This window comes from Pongo pygmaeus, chromosome 19, assembly GCF_028885625.2.
Source record: "Pongo pygmaeus isolate AG05252 chromosome 19, NHGRI_mPonPyg2-v2.0_pri, whole genome shotgun sequence".
NCBI lineage: Eukaryota > Metazoa > Chordata > Mammalia > Primates > Hominidae > Pongo > Pongo pygmaeus.
In genome coordinates, this window is record NC_072392.2 from 5,267,313 (window position 1) to 5,290,528 (window position 23,216).

Genomic DNA, 23,216 nt, shown 5'->3' on the forward strand with positions numbered 1-23,216 from the left:
ACTTCAGGTGATCCACCTGCCTCTGCCTCCCAAAGTGTTGGGATTGCAGGCGTGAGCCACCGAGCCCGACCTTGATAATTCTTTTTAACTGAAATTGTATAAGTAAGTAGACTGTAGACTCCTGCCCTATTTTCAAAACTGCGGAAGCACTGCTAGCGTCTTATTAAAATTAAATCACTTCTCGGCAACAAGAATTGGACCGGGCACACAACAGATGTCATACCTTAGAATGAGTACCAAGCTCTTTACTTTTTCATCTTTAAGAGAATCTATGTATTACAAATAAACATTTCCATAGACCAATATTTGATCACAGCAAGTGTGTAATACTTTGTGGATCACACCCATTTTCACATGCTGTCGGCTAATCAAAAACAAAAATCCCAATTTTGGGTATGGCTTTATTTTCTAAAGCGGGCGCTGCGGAGGGAAGAATTAACAGACTTCCTCCTCCATGTCAAGCATGAAACGTGGTGCTTTGAAACCTGCTACCTGACTTGCTGTGCACAACGCAAGAGAAAGTTACGATCTGTATCTGTTATAAGCGTCACGTCAGGAAATAGGTTTCTCCCGACCAAACTAAAAATAGCAACTCCGCCCACTCGTTCTCAACCCCTTTTAGCCCGCTTTGTTTTTCTCCAGAGCACTCATCCATCACTAGTATTTTTATTGCATATTCCATGGTCCTTTCCTTCCTCCCAGGCCTCAAGCATCGAGAGAGCCTGAGTCCCCGCGACCGCGTATGGCAGTGTCGGAGTCAATCCGCTGGAACGCCTGCCGCAAGATGAAAAAACAGCCAAGAGGGGAAAGGAACAAAAAGACTAGTTCAGATCCCGGTGAGGGTCACTTCCAAGATCGACCTGGCACTACCTGGTACTGGGACAGGGCGGGCTCTTCACCGCCGCCGCTGGGGCCCCGAAGGCGAACGACTAAGAAGGAGCTGTCTTCTCCGTCCCACAGGAAGAGCTCTCCGCCGAGGCCAAAGACCACGTTTCTCGTCAGCAACTGCGGCGGCGGCGACGAAGGCAACGACGAAGAAGCTGGTTTCTCAGCTTCGGCTGGACTCTGGTTTTTCAGTCCCTCCCGGAGCCGCAAGAACACGACGTGGTTAGGAAGCCAGGTCTGCCAGAGCTCGCCGTCGCACGCAGGTCCGTCGGCGGCCGCCATCTTGGTCCAGCTGCTCCCCTCACTCCAGTTGCTCAGCCCGCCGCTGAGCACAGCCAATCCGCGGCCGTCCACTCCCTGCTTCGGCCAATCACCGAGCAGGCGGCCCGGAAGCTCGAGAGGCTCGTGCCAGGTAGGGGGCGAAGGCGAGGCCAGCCCACCAAGCAGGGGCGTCGCCAAGGGAAAGCCAATCACCATTATTTCTGAAGGCCAAGGGGGCGGGACAAGAAGTCAACAGAATGGTGGTGCTGCTGGAAATCTAGCACCTGGGTAGAGACTGAGACTTGTGTATCTAATTGCCTATTGGACACCCCCATCTGGGTAAACCCAGGCATCCAGAACTTTCCCTCAAGACTTACCTCCCTCAGTGCAGGTCGGGCTGGCCTCACACATTTCGCTTGGATGCCTAAATCTGTCTCCACGTGGGGCCGGTCGATAAGACAACACTTCCCAGAATACGCTGCGATCCATTCGCGGTCTGCACCCGGAAACTACACCTCCCAGGGGTCTGTGCGCGCTGCCAGGGGACGGGTCTTGCGGCGTTGTGCCCCGCGAAGAGGAGATGGCGGAGTCGTTGAGGTCTCCGCGCCGCTCCCTGTACAAACTGGTGGGCTCGCCGCCTTGGAAAGAGGCTTTCCGGCAGGTGGGTGTGGGGTTTGCGCCGTGGTCTGCCCTAGATCGTCCCGGCGACCGCCGTCTTCCCTGCCTTCGCCTTAGCCCTGCTCCGTGGAGCAGGTGCCGCAGCGCGCCTGGTCTGGTCAAACCCAGGCCTCCTGACTGTAGAGTGTGGGATTAGCCTGGGTCGGCCCAGTCCTAGAAAGCTTTGTTTTTGGATTCGATTTTGTTTTGAATTTAAAGTGTGGTCATGACATCACCGTTTGCACCTCTGCAATAACACTACTTACTGTTGCTGCGGAGGTGGCCACCGAGAGAGGCACTTTGTCTACGTTCGTCTTGTGAGATAGAGATGATTTCTGTTCTAGAGAGTAGTAAACTGAGGCTTAGAAGAGGGCTCCACCTCAGTTCTGGCCTCTTCTTGAACACAGTGTGGTTGTTAGTAAGTAACGTCCAAGAAAGTAACCCGACGCAAGAAACACAGCAGATATAGCAGAGTTTCTCAGCCTTGACAATGGACATTTTGAGGGAGATATTTATATGTTGTGGAGGGCTGTTTAAGCCACATCTCGGGCCTCCACCCTCTAGACGCTAATAGTCCTATAACTAGAATTGTGACAACCAAAAATGTCTCCAAGCATTGCCAAACGTTCCTTGGGGGACAAAACCTCCCTGAGTTCAGAAACGCTGCTCTGCAGGAAGGCCGTTACCCAGCCATATCTAGAGTAGCAAGAATTTGGAAGGAATATAAATGTTCTGTAATAGGACATTGGATGCTGAGATATTATGCACACAACCATTAAGGAAACTGGCAAGCTAGAATAAAAAATATGGTTCTATGTAAATACATGTACAAAGAATTGTAATTTTATGTATCTCTACAGAGGAATATGCAAAAGTAACACTAGTTAATATTATCATTGAAATTTTGTGTCTATAAACTTTCTTTAATGTTTTCTCAACTGAGTGTTTTTTAAAAATAGAAATGCTTTTTTTTTCCCCCAATCTTGCTCTTTTTTCCCAGAGATGCCTGGAGAGAATGAGAAACAGCCGGGACAGGCTCCTAAACAGGTACCGCCAGGCTGGAAGCAGTGGGCCAGGGAATGCTCAGAACAGCTTTCTAGTGCAAGAGGTGATGGAAGAAGAGTGGAATGCTTTGCAGTCAGTGGAGAATTGTCCAGAAGACTTGGCTCAGGTCAGGCTGGGCTGTGTGTTTTCAGGGAGGGGGACTGCACCACCAAGAACGGCTCGTGTCCTCTTTTATTTGTTTACTTGAGTCCTCTAAACCCACCATTCCCCTACCCCCATTTAGAATTCAACAGCCTTTAACCCAGGCTTTTCTACCGTTAATGTTAGACTTGTCTAGATGAAATGTTCTGAAATACCAGACCGTAGACCTGCTCATCACTGCAGCGTCATCATTTATGAAACTAAAAAGAAAGAAATTTCATTTCTTGCCTCCACCCTTGGAAATTATGATTCAGTAGGAATAGGCTAGGAATCTCTTTCTCTTCCTCTCTCTCTCTTTTTTTTTTTTTTTCTGGCTTGCTCTGTCGCCCAGGCTGGAGTGCAGTGGCAAGATCTCAGCTCACTGCAACCTCCACCTCCTGGGTTCAAACGATTCTCCTGTCTCAGCCTCCCAAGTAGCTGGGATTACAGATGTGTGCCACCATGCCCGGCTAATTTTGTTTCTGTTTTAGCAGGGATGGGGTTTCACCATGTTAGCCAGGCTGGTCTTGAACGCCTGACCTCTAGTGATCTGCCCATGTCAGGAATCTCTTTCTAAAAAGGTCTCCAGCAACTTTCGGATTCTAATCTCAGCCAGCGTCGGGAGCCATGGGTGGAAAGGAAAATCATTTATAGTGTATCAGGAAGAACACTGGATTCGGAGTCAGGAGTTCCAGAATTCAAATCCTGGTTTGGCTACTGACTGTTAACTTCAGTTTGCCTCTTTGAGGTTTAGTTTTCACATTTATAAAATGAGAAGATAATGTTTTCAGCATTGTAAGGACTGTGTAAGAAAATGTGGGCAACTGTTTGAAACCATCAACGCACTGTGTAATAATGATGCATTATTCAGTGGCTTTTGTGTGTCCTGCAATACACCAATGCTTGCCTTATATCACCACAACTAGTACTCATAGTAACCCTCTTAGACAGATTTTATTCCCACTTTACAGAGACCAAAACTGAGATTTGCAGAGATTAGGAACTTTTCCTGTGGTTACGTAGCCTTGGTATGTACCTAACTGCTACCCTATATCGTCTCTCCAAAATTGGGTACCATTATTTTGTCACTGGATAGTTGGGTCATTTGTTGATGACTTGTCAGCATGACAGCATTACCCCACTGTCAGCATATTCTGCCGGAGGACTGGACTGATTTTGTCCAGTAAATCTGGGTTCTTCAAGCCAGCCTCCAAGTATGAATCATTGTGGGGCTTGTTTGGTGATTAATACTTCAAACTTCTGATGCCTCCCCTTTTTCTTCCAGTTGGAGGAGCTGATAGACCTGGCTGTGCTGGAGGAAATTCAACAGGAGCTGATCAACCAAGGTAACCCCTAGTAGTAGTCCTTCCTTACCTGTATTTAGCTACTCGAATGCTGTGACCTTTCCTCCATTCAGGATTAGTTTATAAGTCCCCTTTGTCTACCTCCATCAGTCAAGTGTCCAAAAGGCTCCTTTTGTACTCCGACATCTTGGCTGTCTAGCTTCTCAATAATAAGGGTCTCCAGGGTGCTAGGCTTTGTGCTAAGAACTTCTCATTTAATGATGCTGTTTTCTCCATGTGACTGCCCTGTAAGATAGTAGTATTAGAACAGAAGGTAGTGTTCTCATGCAGGTCATACAGCTAGTAAGTGGAGGAGATGGGAAGCAAAATCAGTTGTGTGAATCCAGTTCCCATGTTTCTTCTACCATCCTGCCTCTCTATTAATGGGTTAATAGTTCACTGAGGGTGGTGGCTGATGCCTGTAATCCCAGCATTTTCAGAGGCTGAGGCAGGAGTATTGCCTGAGGCCAGTTCAAGACCAGCATGGGCAACATAACAAGATCCTGTCTCTACAAAAGCAAAAAAAAAAAATTAGCTGGGTGTGGTAGCACATACTTGTAGCCTACCTCAGCCAGAAGGCTTAGGCAGGAGGATCACTTGAACCCAAGAGTTTAAGGTTACAGTGAGCTATAATTTTATCACCTTACTCCAGCCTGTCTGACAGAGGGAGACCCTGTCACTTAAAAAAAAAAAAAAAAAAGTAAACCTGCCATTTTACAGGATACAGTGATAGTGCATGGTCTGATCCCTTGCCCTATTCATTTTAAGTGCCACATTCTCTGTTAACTCCCCAGGGCCTGTGAGCATCCACTCCTTGAGGGAGGTGTCCATAGCACGGTGTAGAGAGCATAATTTTGTACCTTATATAGTTAGGTCATTTGTCCATGTAGCCCTGATTTGATTAGGCCTTGTTTGGTTTTTGTTTTTGTTTTTTTTTTTGAGACAGGGTCTCTGCCCAGGCTGGAATGCAGTGGCGTGATCACAGCCCACTGCAGCCTTGACCTCCTGGGCTTAAGCGATCTTCCCACCTCAGCCTTCTGAATAGCTGGGATCATAGGCGTGTGCCACCACCCCTGGCTAATTTTTTTTTATTAATTTTTTTTTTTTTTTTAGCTAAAGATGATAAAAACAAGACAAAAAATTATTTTATTTATGTATTTTTTTTTTTTTTGAGATAGGTTCTTGCTCTGTTGCCCAGGCTGGAGTGCAGTGATGTAATCATGGCTCACTGTGGCTTCATCGTCCTAGGCTCAACCAATCCTCTCATCTCAGCCTCGCGAGTAGTTGGGACTGCAGGTGTGCACCAGCATACCGAGCTAATTTTTTGATTTTTCTGTAGAGACAAGGTCTCACTGTGTTGCCCAGGCTGGTCTCGAACTCCTCCCTGGTCTCAAGTGATCCCCCACCTCAGCCTCCCAAAGTTTTGAGATTACAGGCGTGAGCCAAAATGCCTAGCCTCATTTTTTTTATTTTTTGTAGAGACAGGGTCTCACTATATTGCCTAGGCTGGTCTCAAACAGCTGGACTCAAACCATCCTCCTACTTCAGCCTTCCAAAGTGTTGGGATTACAGACATGAGGCATGGCCCCCAGCCTTAGGCTTCATTTTTATGACCTGTAAAATGGAGATAATACCCTATAAATTTGTTGTAAGGCTTAAATAACGTGTGTAGAAGACTTAGTGCATTGTCTGGCATATACAGAGCTTTCAATAATCAACAGCTATTATTATGGTGAGGCAAGAGCACAAACTCTTGAGTCATACCTCTAAGATTCACTTGGCTTTACTACTTTAATTTGTGTGGCACCGACCAAAGCACTTAATTTCCCCGTGCCTCAGTTTCTTCACCTTTGAAATAAGGATAATAATAGTGAAGAAGTTAATATATGTAAGGGATTTAAAATAGCATTTGACACATAAGTGCCATGCAAGTGTTAGTTGTTAATGACTGTTGCTGTTGACTCTGGTTAGACTGTAAATTCCTTAAGTTATCATCTTTTTTTATTGATTTTCCCTTCCCCCACCTACAAAACCTATCTTAGTGGTGAAACATAAGCCTCACCAAATGTTTTATTTTGGGGCATATTTAACTAATAAGTCTGAAGTGACAAGGATTTACTGTGTTGTGCTGTACTCAGCCATAAGGAACATTCTAAAGCAGAAGTTGGCAGACTTTTTGTGAAGAGCCAGATAGCAAATACTTTAGACTTCACAGACCATGTGGTCTCTGGCACAATTTCTCAACTCTGCAGTTTTAGTGGAAAAGCAGTTATAGACACTACATAAACAAATAAGCATGACTAGTTTTTTGACCCCTTCCCTAATGTCTAGACTGTGAGCTCAACAATGACAGTCTTTTTCATCTTTGTGCCCCTGTGACTAGCACATACTAGGTACTGTTGTATGTTTGCTGAATGAATGAGCACACAGATTCTGAACAACACAGATTCCAAGTATGTGGACATACTTGGAAAACAGATCTCTTTTGACTCAGCAGGGTCGTCCTGGCATCAGAAATCAGTTCTTTTTTTTTTTTTTTTTTTGACACAGAGTCTCGCTCTGTCACTCAGGCTGGAGTGCAGTGGCGCAATCTCGGCTCACTGCAACCTCCACCTCCCGGGTTCAAGTGATTCTCCTGCCTCAGCCTCCCGAGTAGCTGGGGTTATAGACGTGCACCACATGCCTGGCTAATTTTTTGTGTTTTTTAGTAGAGATGGGTTTCACCATGTTGGCCAGGCTGGTTTCGAACTCCTGACCTCAAGTGATCTGCCTGCCTCAGCCTCCCAAAGTGTTGGGATTACAGGTGTGAGCCACCGTGCCCGGCCAGCAAGCAGTTCTGTTTGTCAACTTTCTTTAGTTGCCTGTGGGACCCTGACATTCTGTATCTGTGCTCCTATGGCCTCTGGAGATGTGTGTGAAAATTGTCTCCTCGGCCCTTAGCCTGCTTCACCTCTTGTGCTCACAAAAGAGACAGAGAGGAGGGAGAGGGATCCAGCAAGATGAAGCCAGCCTGAGAGAGCATAAAAACCAGTGATTGGTATTGTGGTCTTGCCCAAATCTTTCCCTTGTGTGAAGGAAGCCTTTGACAGTGAAGCTTAGAATTAAATACAGGGCCAGCTGAAACATGGTGAAGCCCTCCAACTGCCTTTGCCTTGCAGAGCAGTCCATCATCAGCGAGTATGAGAAGAGCTTGCAGTTTGATGAAAAGTGTCTCAGCATCATGCTGGCTGAGTGGGAGGCAAACCCACTCATCTGTCCTGTATGTACAAAGTAAGAGTTTTTAAAACCTTTTCAGCATTATTCGTTCCCATTCCCCACTCCAAGGTGAGTGGACTCTCCCCCCAGATTTGTTGCCTGAAAAGGTTTGGAGATCCAGGTCTGGTGGCCATGATGCTCTGGGATCCTAATTCTGCTTCTAGGTACAACCTGAGAATCACAAGCGGTGTGGTGGTGTGTCAGTGTGGCCTGTTCATCCCATCTCATGTGAGTGTTCCACACACAGATTTCATGATACTTCTTCCCACACGGATCTACTTTCTTGAAGATCCTCCAGTGCTGGCTTGGAGCCCATTGTGCATATTTCTTCCCAGTTTTATGTTCAGTGGTGTCACATTGGTAGCTTAAATCAGCCATGGTGAGAATATCTACAGCATGAAAATTGGCAGACAGTGCACATGAGAGCCTTTAGGGCCCTGGAGAACCACCACCACTTAAGGTTTTTATGGAGACCTCAGCTTGGGATCGGAAACGCCTGTATCTGACGTTTCATAAAACTTTCTACATATGAAGACATACCTAATTCAGAGTTTAAGCTTCAGTAATGTTTTTTTTTTTTTTTTGAGATGGAGTCTCACTCTGTCGCCCAGGCTGGAGTATAGTGGCGTGATTTTGGCTCACTGCAACCTCTGCCTTGTGGGTTCAAGTCATTCTCCTGCCTCAGCCTCCCAAGTAGCTGGGATTACAGGTGCCTGCCACCACACCCGGCTAATTTTTTTTTTTATTTTTAGTAGAGATGGGGTTTCACCATCTTGGCCAGGCTGGTCTCAAACTCCTGACTTCATGATCCACCCACTTCAGCCTTCCAAAGTGCTGGGATTACAGGCGTGAGCCACTGCGCCTGGCCTTCAGTAATCTTAAAATACAGAAAAAGCCCTTTTATTTGTCATGATGGGGACTGCGAGTTTGCCAGTTAATTGAGCAATTGGTTAAAGAGGCAAATTATAAAAATAAAATGTTTTATGGTAAGTTTCAAACACATAAATTTATTTGCCAGCCTTTGAGTGGGGCCCCGCTGATTGGAGAGCTGAGTCACCTGTTTTATTTTTTATTTTATTTGAGACAGAGTCTCACTCTGTCACCCAGGCTGGAGTGCAGTGGTGCGATCTCTGCTCACTGCAACCTCCACCTCCTGAGTTCAAGCGAATCTCCTGCCTCAGCCTCCTGAGTAGCTGGGATTACAGGCACGCGCCACCATGCCTGGCTAATTTTTGTATTTTTAGTAGAGACGGGGTTTCACCGTGTTGGTCACGCTGGTCTCAAACTCCTGACCTCAGGTGATCCGCCCACCTCGGCCTCCCAAAGTGTTGGGATTACAAGCGTGAGCCACTGCGCCTGGCCGAGTCACCTTTTTTACATAAACAACTTCTATAATACATAGTCCAGAGTTTCCGGTTTTAATTCCATAAAGTGGATCAAGAAACTGAGTATACAACTTAGGAATTTTTCCTCCCCATCTTTTACCTAATTCTATAGCTCTTTTTCTTTCTTTCTTTCTTTTTTTTTTTAAGCAGCTCATCTTTTTGTTTCCTAAACTTTCCACTTATTATTATAAAAATAAAACATTATCATTCCCTTGTATCGTTGATTTATATAACAAGTAATTAGCGTTACTGAGTTACAGTAGCAAGTTCAAGTAACCCAGGCAGACCCGGGAGCATATACTGCTAGTTGTTGGTAAGGATGCACTCAGCTGGTGAGGGCAGAGGCAGAGGGAGGCTGGAAAGTAGCCTACAATCTCTGAGTGTTGTTCCTGCCATGAGTGGCCATCAGTGTGTTTGACAGCAGGAGTAGAGGGCGTTGGTTAGTCTGGAGAGGCAGTTAAATGGAGATGGGTTAAGAGATCTTGGTACAGTCGTGGGCCCAAGAGTGTCTTTAAGGCTCCAAGGAGTCAAGCCATCACAGTGAGCCACAGTTATATTGGTTGGCATGAGGAATGAGGATTTTCCATCTGTTGGCTATGAAGTCACTGAGAGGAGGTTGAACTTTTTTATTTTGTAGTCTTCTGAGTTGACAGAGCAGAAGCTTCGTGCCTGTTTAGAAGGTAGTATAAATGAGCACAGTTCACATTGTCCCCACACACCTGAATTTTCAGTCACTGGAGGATCAGAAGAAAAGTCCAGTCTTCTTATGAGCTGTCTGGTAAGCCTCTCCGGGGACCCAGTCTGTGGAAAGCGGGACCTGTGGTTGGTTTTATTCCCACCTTGATAGAAATAATGACCTAGAAACAGGTAAATGTTTAATGCAGTTTATTATCTGAGGAATTTACTTCCATAGAAAAGTGAAGGTAACAAGTCATTTCGACTCAAAGGCCAGTCAGAAAGAAGGGAAGACACAGCACAGGATCATGGCAAGAGGATTGGTCTGGGAGTTAGGACGCCTGGCTCCACACCTCTTCTTAGATCAGTAGTAGTGGTTTTGGATTCAGCTGGTCATTTCATAGACATAAGACCCAGATAGGACATGCTGGCACCGCTTTTGCAGAAGGAAACAGGGCAGAAGCATAGCAGGGCAGCATTAGGTTTGTCTGTCAGTGGAGTTTTTACAGAGGTCCAAGGGCTAGTCGCTAGCCTGAGTGACAACTGAGGTGTGAGGGCCAGGAACACAAGTGGGTAAGGGAACCACCTGTCTTAGAAGTGTGCTATAGGAACCAGTATCTCTTATAATCCATGTCATTTCCATATATGTGTATGTATGTATGTACATGTGTATATATATCACAGAAACACACATAAAACCAATATGATACATATTATGATTGCTTTTAGATCCCAGGCAGGGGGAGCCTTGGGATTAGAGCACACTGTACTTCAGGAAGTTCATAGCCATGGCCTTCCACTGGGAATTTAGAATTCCTTCATGGCCGTCATTCCAAATGCAGTTAACCTACAGAGGCCATTTTTATTATGAGCAGCATTGCCTAGTAACAGCCATTTCACCTTTAGCAAGTTTCTTCCATAGGTATTCTACTCATTCATTAAAAAAAACAATGAATTGAGGACTCATTAAAATTGAGAAATACACATCTCTCACAGCTCAAGCCTTGGGTTGGTAATCAGAGAACAGAATAAACAGGCAGTACCCTGGAGAGCTGCACAAGGAGGCCTTATGGGAGTTCACAGGAGGGTGATCTCCTTTATGGTGACACCTTCCTGGAGGAGGCATTTAACTTGGCCTTGAAGCACGGAATCGATCTGGACAGACATGGAGATCGGGTGAGTTGTGGGGGTAGAGCTTAGGTGGAAGATCCCCACATAGAAGAACAAGGCAGAGAAGCAGGAAACTGGAGTGTATACAAAGAGCATCTTGTTCTACTTAGCTGGAGCATTAGGTTCATGAGGGAGAGGATAGTTCCTGTTAGGAATAGGAAACAGATTCAGAGAAGTGAGGTAATCTGGCCAAAATTTTACTACTAATAAGCGATAGAGCTGGTGCTAGACCCCAAGTCTTTGTGGTTCCAGTGCCCCTGCTGTTTGCTGCTCCAGGCTCAGGCCTTGGTGGAAGGATGCCATTTTCCATCAGCTTGTATGGAAAGAGACACAGCAGGTGAAAGTTTAAATAAAACCCCTCACTACTTCCTGTTGACTGCAGGCCCGTGTTCCCTTCTGTTCCAGCTAATCCAGCACTGGTAGCAGATGCTCAAATATGCAGTGCTTTCAGGCTTCTGTGCTGTTGTTCATGCTGTTCTGTCTGAATGACTTTGACTCCTCCCACTACATTTAAGGATCATTTGTACAAATATTTATCGAGCGCTACAATATGCCATGTACTTCATTCAGCCTGATTCCTCACAAGGAATTGGCCAGTCTCAGCTGGCCACAGTGGCTCACGCCTGTAATCCCAGCACTTTGGGAGGCCGAGGTGGGCAGATCACCTGAGGTCAGGAGTTCAAGACCAGCCTGGCCAACATGGTGAAACCCTGTCTTTACTAAAAATACAAAACTTAGCTGGGCATGGTGGTGGGTGCCTGTAATCTCAGCTACTCGGGAGGCTGGGGCAGGAGAATCACTTGAACCCGGGAGGTGGAGGTTGCAGTGAGCTGAGATCGTGCTGCTACACTCCAGCCTGGGCAACAGAGTGAGAATCTGTCTCAAAAACAGAATTGGTGGCCGAGTGTGGTGGCTCACGCCTGTAATCCCCACACTTTGGGAGGCTGAGGCAGTTGGATCATCTGAGGTCAGGAGTTCAAGACCAGCCTGGCCAATATGATGAAACCCTGTCTCTACTAAAAATACAAAAAGTTAGTCAGGCATGGTGGCACACACCTGTAATCCCAGCTACTCGCGAGGCTGAGGCAGGAGAATCACTTGAACCCAGGAAGCGGAGGTTGCAGTGAGCAGAGATTACGCCACTGCTCTCCAGCCTGGGCAACAAGAGCCAAACTCCATCTCAAAAAAAGCAAAACAAACAAAAAAAGAATTGGCGAGCCTGAGAAGTCCATTCCTTTGGAGTCTGTGTTACCATTCTCAATAAACCTAATGAGGGCTGGCAGAGGGGAACTGGCCAGTCTCTCCTTGGGCTTCTGCCGTTCCTCATGCCATGTCACCTGTAACAGTGTTGCAGTTACCTACTCATGTCTTTGTCCTTGAGGGCAAGGCCTATATTTATTTTTATTTCCAGTGCTTGGCATATATTAATAAATAGGTGCTCAATATGTTTGTACAAATGAGTTAAGGTGGAGGGAGGAGAGTTGAGGCACAGGTCAGCTGGCTTTGGCTTCTGTCTTCTTAGTAAGGTGAACAGTGAGTCATCCACACAGATTATAATGGTAGCAGAGCTGAAGTCTACAGCTCCTTGAGTATGAAAGTCCCCTTGAGTGTGAAAGACCAAATGCTGGTGGGGGGATGAGAAGGGGAATTAAAAGGTAAGTGGAAGATGGCCTAATTGCTAAGTGCACAGCTTCAGCTCAGCATATAATTGTTATGGACCCCAGTTATCCACTCACCTAACCGTCAGTGCCCTGTGGCTCAGAGCAGCAGTGAAGCTAAGTGGGAGGTGAGGTTTGGAAGGTGAGTGCTGTGCAGCAGTCTTGGAGATCATAGTTGACAGTGCCGGCTCTGGGGTGAGCAGGGAGACCATTGTTGGGTAAGTGAGGGGAGGTGGGGGTCACAGCAAACATGAGAAACACAGCCAGGTGCTGTGGTTCACACCTGTAATCCCAGCATTTAGGAAGGCTGAGGTGGGAGGATCACTTGAGGCCAGGAATTCAAGACCAGCCTGGGCAACATGTTGAAACCCCATCTCTACTAAAAATACAGAAATTAGCTGGGCGTGGTGGCTCGCACCTGTACTCCCAGCTACTTGGAAGGCTGAAGTGGGAGGATGGCTTAAGCTCAGGAGGCACAGGTTGCAGTGAGCTGAGATGGCGCCATTGCGCTCCAGGCTGGGTGACAGTGAGATTGTGCCTCAAAAAAAAAAAAAAAAAGGAGGGGGAAAGACAAAATTGTATTCTGTAGGTCCCGAGTTCAACATTTGGAAAGGTAGACATTTGGAATGCTCTAGTTCCACTAGACCTTTGGTTTTCACTTAAGGGAGAATCAAGGACCATTGTGTTAGAATCCAGTGAGGTCAGGATGTAGAGAAGCTCAGGACTGATGGCTGAGGATGTGTTGGAAGATAGGGGTGGGTTACAGAGATTCCACTCTATTACAAGACTAGGAATATTTCAGATGTGATGGTGCTCAGGTGGTGGTCATGAGATGGAATATGCTAAACCGCCTATTAGCAGAGTTATAGTGTCTTTTAGAGAAAGCCAAATATATTACCTGTGGAAGTGGTAAGAAACAAGAGTAACCCATTTATGCCTACTGTTTCATTATTGGAACGCTAAGCCTGTGGGAGTTATTGATCCCTTACTGCTCAAGGTCATCGCCAAGGTCTGATTTTTCACACACAAAAAATTTGCAACCTCCAGCATAAATGGGTTAAGGACAGACTGGATTCCTTAGCATAGTGGAGGGGCTGAGCCACCAAGGAATCCGGAGGCAGTTTTACACTCAGGTGCTTACTGATCATATTACAGATCAAGGGGAAGACATGTTTTCTGCCTGTACTGATCATGCATGGTTTGCACCTCCCCTATGATACATACCTGCTTCAGTCTTGTGTAGATTTGGAGTCTCATCTTCCTGCTGGGCTCTAAAAGCTCCAAGACACTGAGTTTGAATACAATCTTTCTGGTCAGTGGTTTCCTGATGGTGAGGATGTTTGATTAGTTCATCTACAGGATTTGATCTTAGCTTGAAGACTACTGATGCTGATGGTTCCCACGGCAGTTGTTTGAAGGCTGCAGGACAGAGGTCCAGCAATGCCAAAGAGGGGTGGTCATCATGACAAACTACGCTACTGAACTAATTGAAACTAGACTCAGGAGACCTCATCTAATGTGTAGAATTCTCATTGATTACAACTTTTAACTATATATCAGATATCTTTCATGACTAGAATACAATTTAAGCTAATTATTTTCCTGTTTAAACCTAGGCCTGTGATACTTGGGCTGTGATCCTCTAGAGCCAGCTTGGACTCACATCATTCTACAGGGTTGAAGACAACTCATTCCCTCTGAGGAGCCTTGTACATACAAGCCTTTTATTTATAACTTACTTTGTATTGAAACTTTTAAACAATACTGAAGAAAAAAAAACTTTTCCGACATCTCTGTTCTTGGTCTTTTGTGACGCAGGTTGAAGGGGGAGGAATAGAAAAAGACAAACTGCCTTGGAGGAGATAAACCAATTTTATGTCTATCGCGTTATACAAAAATCTAGAAATAATAGATCTGTACAGAAAAAATGATAATAAATGAGAGCGCAAAACATATAATTTAAACTTGGTATCTTTCCCCCATGATATTAGGATGATAATCATTTCAAAGCACATGTCTAGCTTCAGAGTAGGATTTGTTCACTGGCCAAAGCCGGCCATGAAACTATGGCTTTCAGCGTGTCTGCTCTACTGGCTCTTGACAAAACTCTTGAGGTCTTCAAGAAAAGTAATGTACTCCCGGTGCTCCAGGGCTGTGCTGAGCTCCACCAACTCATCTGCAAAAGTGTTGTCCACCCCTCGGTCCGCAAGGAAATCCATTAGGTGGTCATATAAGGCCTGCAAAGAACAACATTTACTAGTTAAAAAAAAAAAAATCTGTAATGAACATTAAAATGCTTTTTTCTCCCCTTGAACTAGGCTAGGACCCTTCCTTCCAAGGCCCAAAAGCTTCCACCATCTTATCAAGCACTCACCCAGTCCAAGGAATCCGTGTTGAGTGTATAATTAGTATCCTTCCATTCAGATTCGCCAGTGGACTGAAAGCTAACTTCCCTGATAGAGAAGATGTCACTCTCAGCCTCATCTTCTTGTCCAACCTGACAAGAAACAATATTTGGGGAAACTGAAGGGTTCTCCAGGACAAGCTAGACTCATGGGAAGAAAGGGGGCCACTGACAGCACGAAACTCATCAGGTTTTAACCCTCTTCCCTCACTCCCCACCTCTCTCCCCCTGCTGGGCTGGTCTAAGCTAGAAAGTGTTTAAATTTCTGCTAAAATAGGGACAGTTAAGTTCCCAAAGGACACACCGTTCCCCGGGGGTGCCAAGGGGCTAGCACTCCATCCTGCATACCTCATCCTCTGGATAATGACAGTCCAACACAAGGGCCTTCTTGCCATCATTCTTTATAACTTCAACCACGAAATTGGGAGTTGATGTCAGTTCAGGCTGGGGAAACAAGAAGTCAGTACATGCCACTGCTGGAAGGAGATGGATGCCTGGATCAAGGATCTCTGTTCAGAGTATCTGATGGCCACCACTATTAGGATATTGTGTAGCCATTTTAATAGTCTTATGCCATACTATTCCCAAATGAAGAGCTTTATCTCACTTCTGTTGGCACCCTGCTTGTTTAAATAACACACTGGGTTTTCAATGAAGAAATCTGGACACCAGCCTCAGCTATGTGCCAATTAACTGAGTTTATATCAGTCCCTTAACATTCCAAGCCTTTTCCTCCACCCGTACACTGCAAAGCTTTCCTGAAGTTTCAAGATCTCTTTCCAGCTTGACTGTTCCAGGAGTCTTCATAAGGGACCAGGGTCAAAGGCTGGGGAACCTGGCCATCCTTATGGCTAAATAACAGCAGCAGCTTTTCCTCTGATGCGGAGCTCTGGGAGCAGACTGGGTCCAATGTCAGGGAGATGTTAGTTGGGGTGGCTGGGAAAGCAGCACACCAGAGAGCTGTGCCGTCCACACCAGGTCATGACCTAACACTGTACTGATGGCTCTTGGGCAGAAGGTCTAGGGACTCTGTGGCCCTCATACTGGCTGGTTACTTGGCTGGGCACAGCACTTCCTAAAATGTTTGAAGAGTAGGCATGATCCAGTTAAAGTCTCTTATGCCCCTGCCATTCTTTTTTTTGAGACAGAGTCTTGCTCTGTCGCCAGGCTGGAGTGCAGTGGTGTGATCTCAGCTCACCGCAACCTGTGCCTCCCGGGTTCAAGCGATTCTCCTGCCTTAGCCTCCCGAGTAGCTGGGACTACAGGCGCCTGCCACCATACCCAGCTAATTTTTGTATTTTTAGTAGAGATGGGGTTTCACCATGTTGGCCAGGATGGTCTCGATCTCTTGACCTTGTGATCTGCTCTCCCAAAGTGCTGGGATTACAGGCGTGAGCCACCACGCCTGGCCTGCCCTGGCATTCTTATCTTGGTTAAATGGCTGTTGTGTATTACCAGCTTGTGACTGATATGTTAGGAACATTGCTCACATACAAACACACCAAATGATAACCTCCAATATAAAAAATCTCCCCACAGGCCGGGCATGGTAGCTTACCCCTGTAATCTCAGCACTTTGGGAAGCCGAGGCGGCTGGATCACTTGAGGTCAGGAGTTTGAGGCCAGCCTGGCAAACATGGTAAAACCCTGCCTCTACTAAAAATACAAAAACTAACCAGGTATGGTGGCACACGTCTGTAATCCCAGCTACTCGGAAGGCTGAGGTAGGGGAATCGCTGGAACATGGGAGGTGGAAGCTGCAGTGAGCAGAGATCGCGCCACTGCACTCCAGCCTGGGCAACGGAGCGAGACCCTGTCTCAAAAACAACAACAACAACAACAACAAAAAACTCCCTATCACGGGAAAGGTTGAGACCATTTCATTTCCTTTCCATTAAGAGAACACTGCCAAACTAAGCCTGAGCAGGCAGACGGCAACATATTCGGCCCCTGGGAAAAGGAAGAGGACTACAGTACTGTTAAAGCTGGCCAGAAACCACTGATTCCTCCTGCCTCAGCCTCCTGCATAGCTGGAACCACAGTCATGTACCACCACGCCCGGCTAATTTTTTTTTTTAAAGCTTTCGTAGAGGCAGGGTCTTGCCATATTACTCAGGCTGGTCCTCCTGGCCTCAAGGGATCTTTCCACCTTGCCCTCCCAAAGTGCTGGGAATACAGGCATGAGCCATGCGACTGGCCTTAGAGGAATTTTTTTTTTTTTTTGAAAGAGCAAAGAAAAATGCTTCTCCTATAAGCCCCAGGGACAGCCTGTCAGAACTGAGGTAAAAGCTGAGTGTTAAGCTTACCTCCTGTTCTTCAACCTTCTGCCCTTGCGAGGGTTCCTCCTCACCATCAAATGTTGGTGGGATGCTGTTGTTAATGTTGAAAGTGACAGTGATTCTAAAACGGCAAGAGAAAACAGACAAGGCATGGTTTTAACTGAGCAGGCTAACACGTAAATGTGGAAGTCTGCTACAGTTAAAAAGGCGTATTGAAACAATGTCTGTGTCCTAGCTGGCTGAATTATATGCAGAACTTCAAACTAGGCTGGGTGCCTACATCCAATCCTGAGTGACTCAGCAGGTCTGAAGTGTGCCTACCATGTACCAGCTGATGGAAGCCAAAGCTGGCCTCAGTTTATCTCAGCCAAACAAGTCATGCATGGGTTACTCCCAACAGGGCCAGTACCCCAGGGCTCACTGCCATGTGCTGACTGGGCATCTCACGGCCACAGCCAGCTGACACTGCCCACCCTGGTCTTTCCAGGGAACCCTTGGTCAAAGTAAGGACCTAAGAGGCTGGTGAGATGGAACAGAAGCCCCTTTAAGAGACTTTCCCCATCAGAAAATTTGCCCTGCAAGGAAAGGAAGAAGCAATGGAGGGTTGCATCTGCTAAACACCAAGAGCAGCCCTGGACCCGGGAAGGGGATGCCTCACAAAGAACAAAGGCTGTAGTAGAGAGTCATCCCTTAGAGTACTTGTGGGAAGTTTCATAGTCACAAAGCAGGCCAGAGACACCAACTAGTGACAATTTTAAGGTGCAAGAATCCACACCTGACAAATCATGTTCCAAAGTTTGAGTCAAAATTCCTGGGACATAAGGTTTAGAACCAGAACTGCTGGGCTATGCAACTCTGGCAGGCACCATTCCATACAAAAGTACATGAAGGCTGGGCGCAGTGGCTCATGCCTGTAATACCAGCACTTTGGGAGGCCAAGGTGGGCAGACCACGAGGTCAAGAGATCGAGACCATCCTGGCCAACACGGTGAAACCCCATCTCTACTAAAAATACAAAAAAAAAAAAAAAAAAATTAGCTGGGCGTGGTGGTGTGGGCCTGTAATCCCAGCTACTCGGGAGGCTGAGGCAGGAGAATTGCTTGAACCCGGGAGGTGGAGGTTGCAGTGAGCTGAGATCATGCCATTGCACTCCAGCCTGGAAACACGGCAAGATTCTGTCTCAGGAAAAAAAAAAAAAAAAAAAGTACATGAAGTGTGGCCCCTCCACTTGTGCTAACTAGCTGCTCTGCCAGGAAGCCACCTTTCCATGGCAACACAGGCAGTCTGAGGTTGACAAAATCTGTCTAATTCCAACTGTGCTGACTAAGCTGAGCTCCTGGGCACAGAAATTGAATGATGTTCATCAGAGCATTATTTTTAATGGCCCCCAAATAGCTATGAAAACCTTGCGTGAATGGTTTTTAGGTGAGATTACAGGAGACACAACTGACCTGTGTAGGGCAAAAACACACTATGCAACAGGCAAGAAAATCAGGACCCTACTTCACACCATATTCAAAATGAATCACAGACCTAAACTAAGCTAAAACTAGAAAACTTTTTGAAAAAATTAAGGCATACATCTTCACAACCTTGGGTTAGGCAGTGGTTTCTTAGCTGTGACACTAAAAAAGCACAAGTTGCACTTGGTGAATTAGAAGCAAAGTAAAAAATAAATTAAAAAGCACAAGCGACCAAAAAAATAGGTAAACTGAACTTCCTCAAAATTAAAAACTTTTGTGTCAGAGGACATTACCAAGAAAGTGAAAAGGAAACCCACAAGATGGGAAACAGTACTTACAAATCATTAATTTGATAAGATAATTGTACGCAGAAAAACTTAACTCTTACAACCCAACAATTAAAAAGGTAAATAGGCCGGGCAGGGTGGCTCACACCTGAAATCCCAGCACTTTGGGAGGCCGAGGCGGATGGATCATGAGGTCAGGAGTTTGAGACCAGCCTGGCCAACATGGTGAAACCCAGTCTCTACTAAAAATACAAAAATTAACCGGACGCACGCCTGTAATCCCAGCTACTCAGGAGGCTGAGGCAGGAGAATTGTCAGAACCTGGGAGGCAGAGGTTGCAGCAAGCCAAGATCGCACCACCGCACTCCATCCTGGGTGACAGAGCAAGACTCCGTGGGGTGGGGGGGGAAGCTATAAATTGTATGACTCCATTTATATGAAATGTCCAAAAGAGGCAATCCATAGAGAAAGTAGCTTAGTGATTACCTGGGGTGGCTAGCGGGAAGAATAATGAGTCACTGCTAATAGGTATTGTTTGGGGATGACAACAGTGTTCTAGAATTAGGTAGTGATAACCGATGCATAATTCTGTGAGGACTAAGAACCACTTAATAAACTTCAATAAATGGGTAAATTGTATGCCATCTAAATTAAATCTCATGAAAGCTGTGATTTAAAAAAAGAATTATATACACATCATAAGGTCAATTATGAAGGAAATTCAATTTATTTATTTATTTATTGAGATGGAGTCTTGCTCTGTTGCCCAGGCTGGAGCACGGTGGCGCGATCTCGACTCACTGCAACCTCCACCTCCCAGGTTCAAGCGATTCCCCTAACTCAGCCTCCCGAGTAGCTGGGACTACAGGCACGTGCCACCATACCCAGTTAATTTTTAGTAGAGACGGGGTTTTAGTGTTAGCCAGGATTTTCTCCTGACCTCATGATCTGCCCGTCCCAAAGTGCTGGGATTATGGGCGTGAGCCACCGTGCCCAGCCTCAATTTAAAAATCTGGAAGATGCCAAATGTTTACCTGTGTAATGACATTATGGATGACTATAATGCAGAAAAGTGTAAACACTTTAACAGTTTAGGAGATAGTGGGGGAGCTGACTTACGTCACAAACTCCCCGCCTCTGATGGCAGCCCTTACTACAGTGTAACCCCATCCTGTTACATATAAGTTACACATTTTTCATTTTCACCCATGCTAAACATTAGAGAGCAGCGTCCTATTTTATCAGGGCTGTAAATCACAGATCAAACTGATTCTGTCAGTACTTTTTTGCGCTACATTTTTGTCTCCTTAGTAACCAGCCCACAGCAAATTTGTGTTCAGTGAATGGACTGCTTGGGGCTTATTAAGTTGTCCAAATGAATCCTTCACTCTCTTGAAACCCATTTATCAAAGTATCCACACCTGAACTCAAGGCTCTTCTGGGGATGACCCAGGACGGGTCCTGCAAGGTTAAGGGAGTTGCTGCTCTGGGATCCCCAGACCAGTACTTACTTTTCCCCGGCAACTTTCCGCACTAATTTCGCTTCTGTCCCATTCAGTTCCAGCTCCCAACCTCCAGACATCTTAGGGAGGGTTTTATGCTTCTGGATTTTTCTTTCCTCCTTAATTTCATCACTCAGGAAATCAACAAAAGCTTTGTCTCCTGGAAAAGAAATCCAGATACATAAAAAGGAAAGCCAGTTAGTCTAAAACATAAAACTATTACCCAGGTTATTGCAGCCAGAAACCTGGACTGTTTCTAATCTTTTTGCTATTACCGTCACTCTAGAAGCCTCGGTTTCCTTATCTGTAAAAATACCATAATATTAGTAGGAAGCTGAGCCTGATTCTGGAAAAGTGATTTCCAACAATGAACGCATTACCACTTTCCGCTATAAAGCAGGAGAATTTCCAATCCTCTTCCACTTGCCAAACGATATAACTATGCTATTTTCAACCACGACCATGGGCCTTCCCAAAGGTCCACTTTCGATAGAATAAGACTAAGGATAAAGGTACCCTCTCTAGTATTTAATCTTATTCACCCCCTACCAACAGAAAATGAAACCAGTGGATAGGGGAGGTGGGGGAAATATGATCATACGTGGGTTTAACCCACTGGTTGCCAATCAATGGAAAAATGTCCCAGACCTCAGAAGTCGGTTGCAGGCCCCACTCCTGGTCTACATTTTCCCTCTGTGGAACGCAAACCACACCCCCGGCCCGCTAAACCTCACCTTCGGTGTGCAGCAAGCCGCAGCCACAGCCACAGGCGCAGGGTCCGCGAGGCCGCAGGAGGCCCGGCCGCCGCTCGGAACCTGCGCGCACGCTGAGCAGCCCGAAGGGCCGGGCGCACAGCCGGGGCGCCGGCTGCAGGAGCTGCCGGAAAGGCGAGGCGGGCGCGGCAGCGCGGAGGCCGGCGACGGAGGAGCCCAGCACACGGGACACACAGCGCAGCAAAGGAAGCATCGCTGAAACGACTGCGAACACGTGCAGACGCAAACGACGACCCAGACCTAGGTGCCCCACGACCTAACGCGCGGCCGGAAGCCCCGCCCCTGCCCGGAAGCGCTTCCCGCGCCGGCGCTCTGAAGACCTAAGGCCAGCGGGCGGAATCGCGCCCTCTGCTGCAGACCTCTGGTGCAGCCCGGAAAGCCTCGAATCCGGATTCCGGAGGTTTCTTGCTGCGCTGGCCTGAGTCCGCTGTCCGAAGCTGTTTAATTCCCTCTAGTGGCCGCTTACCCACTTTCCACGTACAGTTCTCAAAGCACGCGAGGCTTTTGGGCTGCGTGGAATGCACTCTTGTCTCCCGCCAGCTCTCACCAGACCCTTTCACGGTCACTTTCCTCTAGGAGGCTGTGGTGTTATGATATATATATTTATTGGTTTTCACCCACAGTTCCTGGATCGTTAACTCCCATGCCCTTGATACAGTGTTCTGTGATAATGTTGGGTGTGTTAGGCCTCAGGAAACAGACTCTCTCTCCCCTTCTCCTGCCCTCCTTTTACCTGCCCCAAAGCAGGACTCTAATCTCCTCCCACATTTCTGATTATGGGTCTTAAGTCCCTTCCCAGAGAAGGTCCCACCCTATACCCTGGGAGAAGGGATGCTGATGTCCAGAAACTTCCATAAAAATCCAAGAGGAGAGGGTTTGCAGAGCCTCTGATAGCTGAGTACGTGGAGGTTCCTGGAGGGTGGTGGCCCAGGGTAGGCAAGGAACCTCGGAGCTTCTTCCCATTCCCCACCCTGCTCCTCATCTGTATCCTTGGCCATATCCTTTATATGAAACCGGTGAATGTGTTTCCCTGAGTTCTGTGAGCTGCTCCAGTGAGTTAATATAACCCAAAGAGGGGGGTCGTGGGAACCCCAACTTGAAGCGGGTTGGTCGGAAGTTTCGGAGGCCCAGACTTGCCATTGAAGGTGGGGGCGGTCTTGGGGATTGAGCCCTCAACCTATGGGATCTGACGCTATCTCCAGGTAGATACTGTTGGGATTGAATTGGAGGACACCCAGCTGGTGTCTGCTGCTTAGTGTGGAGGGAAAAAACCCAAACGTTTGGTCACAGAAGTCTTCTGTGTTGATTGTTGTGTTGTGAGAGCAAAGCAAAGTCTGACGGTTTTCCTGAAAGAGGCCTTCCTAGAACCTTTTTTCCACGGCTCGGCTCGGAACTCATGCTTGTGCACACCCAGCCCATGTGCTTCATTCTCTTTTCAACAGGAACCTCCTAGCATTGCTGCTTTAACCAGGTTGAACCCGACTAGACTGTGACATCCTCAAGGGCAAGATCCATGATTAATTTCTGTGACCTTCCATCTCTGCACCTCCAACCTTGCATCCAAGTTCTAATGGAACATCATTTTTCTGGGGACAAGAAGCCGGCTTATATCATTTAGATAAGTCCAGAAGCTTCCATAAAAACCCAAGGACAGGGTTTGGAGAGCCTCTGATAGCTAAATACATGGAGGTTCCTGGAGGGTGGTGGCCCAGGAGGGCATGGAGGCTGGGAGCTTCTTCCCATTCCCCACCTTGCTCATCTCCTTATCTGTATCCTTGGTCATATCTTTTGTATGAAACCGGTAAATGTGTTTCCCTGAGTTCTGTGAGTTGCTCCAGTAAATTAATATAACCCAAAGACGGGGTTCAGATTTAGATTAAGAATCAACAATCCTACCTTCCCAGGATATACAGGACATACAAGCTACTAAGAAGGTATGTCTTACTAACTCATGATAAGACTAACACTTAATATTTTCTAAATAATTTTCTATGAATAACGGAAAAGAGACCCAAGAAACAAGCCACACACATC

The 23,216-nt window shown here is 46.5% G+C and overlaps 3 protein-coding genes across 10 annotated transcripts in view; 1 reads left to right on the forward strand and 2 right to left on the reverse strand.

Moving 5' to 3' along the window:
• The window catches only part of NUP88 (nucleoporin 88), a 33,923-nt gene extending 32,272 nt beyond the window's left edge, over nucleotides 1-1,651 (reverse strand). Inside the window, exons 1-2 of the mRNA XM_054459453.2 lie at nucleotides 1,524-1,651; nucleotides 871-1,367 (exon numbers count right to left, since the gene is read on the reverse strand). Coding sequence (XP_054315428.2) covers nucleotides 871-1,367; nucleotides 1,524-1,635 — 609 coding nt within the window. The 5' untranslated portion in view covers nucleotides 1,636-1,651. The remainder of the gene's footprint in view (nucleotides 1-870; nucleotides 1,368-1,523) is intronic.
• RPAIN (RPA interacting protein) lies at nucleotides 1,614-14,262 on the forward strand. Of its 8 annotated transcripts, XM_054459463.2 has the most exons (7): nucleotides 1,614-1,807; nucleotides 2,804-2,974; nucleotides 4,274-4,334; nucleotides 7,490-7,601; nucleotides 7,751-7,814; nucleotides 9,609-9,749; nucleotides 14,091-14,262. In XM_054459463.2, the coding sequence occupies exons 1-7, from the start codon at nucleotides 1,727-1,729 to the stop codon at nucleotides 14,118-14,120; spliced, it is 660 nt and encodes a 219-aa protein (XP_054315438.1). In that variant the 5' UTR covers nucleotides 1,614-1,726; the 3' UTR covers nucleotides 14,121-14,262. The 8 variants fall into 8 exon arrangements, 6 of the variants coding, with proteins under 6 accessions (XP_054315438.1, XP_054315439.1, XP_054315437.1 ...); XM_054459464.2 differs by lacking the exon at nucleotides 9,609-9,749; XM_054459462.2 differs by lacking the exon at nucleotides 14,091-14,262 and having other exon boundaries at nucleotides 9,609-14,084.
• Nucleotides 14,263-14,327: 65 nt separating this feature from the next.
• On the reverse strand, nucleotides 14,328-23,215 carry C1QBP (complement C1q binding protein). Its single transcript, XM_054459460.2, has 6 exons — nucleotides 21,144-23,215; nucleotides 20,419-20,569; nucleotides 17,185-17,278; nucleotides 15,227-15,322; nucleotides 14,849-14,971; nucleotides 14,328-14,711 (listed from the first exon to the last, which is right to left on the reverse strand). The coding sequence occupies exons 1-6, from the start codon at nucleotides 21,373-21,375 to the stop codon at nucleotides 14,562-14,564; spliced, it is 846 nt and encodes a 281-aa protein (XP_054315435.1). The 5' UTR covers nucleotides 21,376-23,215; the 3' UTR covers nucleotides 14,328-14,561.
• Nucleotide 23,216: the final 1 nt, after the last annotated feature.

Excerpts from the sequence above, each read along its gene's own strand:
- RPAIN (XM_054459462.2), top strand. The coding sequence starts at position 1,727 with ATGGCGGAGTCGTTGAGGTCTCCGCGCCGCTCCCTGTACAAACTGGTG. Across the intron at positions 2,975-4,273 it reads GTCCAGAAGACTTGGCTCAG|TTGGAGGAGCTGATAGACCT; the intron begins GTCAGGCTGGGC and ends TTTTTCTTCCAG. Across the intron at positions 7,602-7,750 it reads ATCTGTCCTGTATGTACAAA|GTACAACCTGAGAATCACAA; the intron begins GTAAGAGTTTTT and ends TTCTGCTTCTAG.
- C1QBP (XM_054459460.2), bottom strand. The coding sequence starts at position 21,375 with ATGCTTCCTTTGCTGCGCTGTGTGTCCCGTGTGCTGGGCTCCTCCGTC. Across the intron at positions 17,279-20,418 it reads CGGAAAGTTGCCGGGGAAAA|AATCACTGTCACTTTCAACA; the intron begins GTAAGTACTGGT and ends TTGCCGTTTTAG. Across the intron at positions 14,712-14,848 it reads ACACGGATTCCTTGGACTGG|GCCTTATATGACCACCTAAT; the intron begins GTGAGTGCTTGA and ends TGTTCTTTGCAG.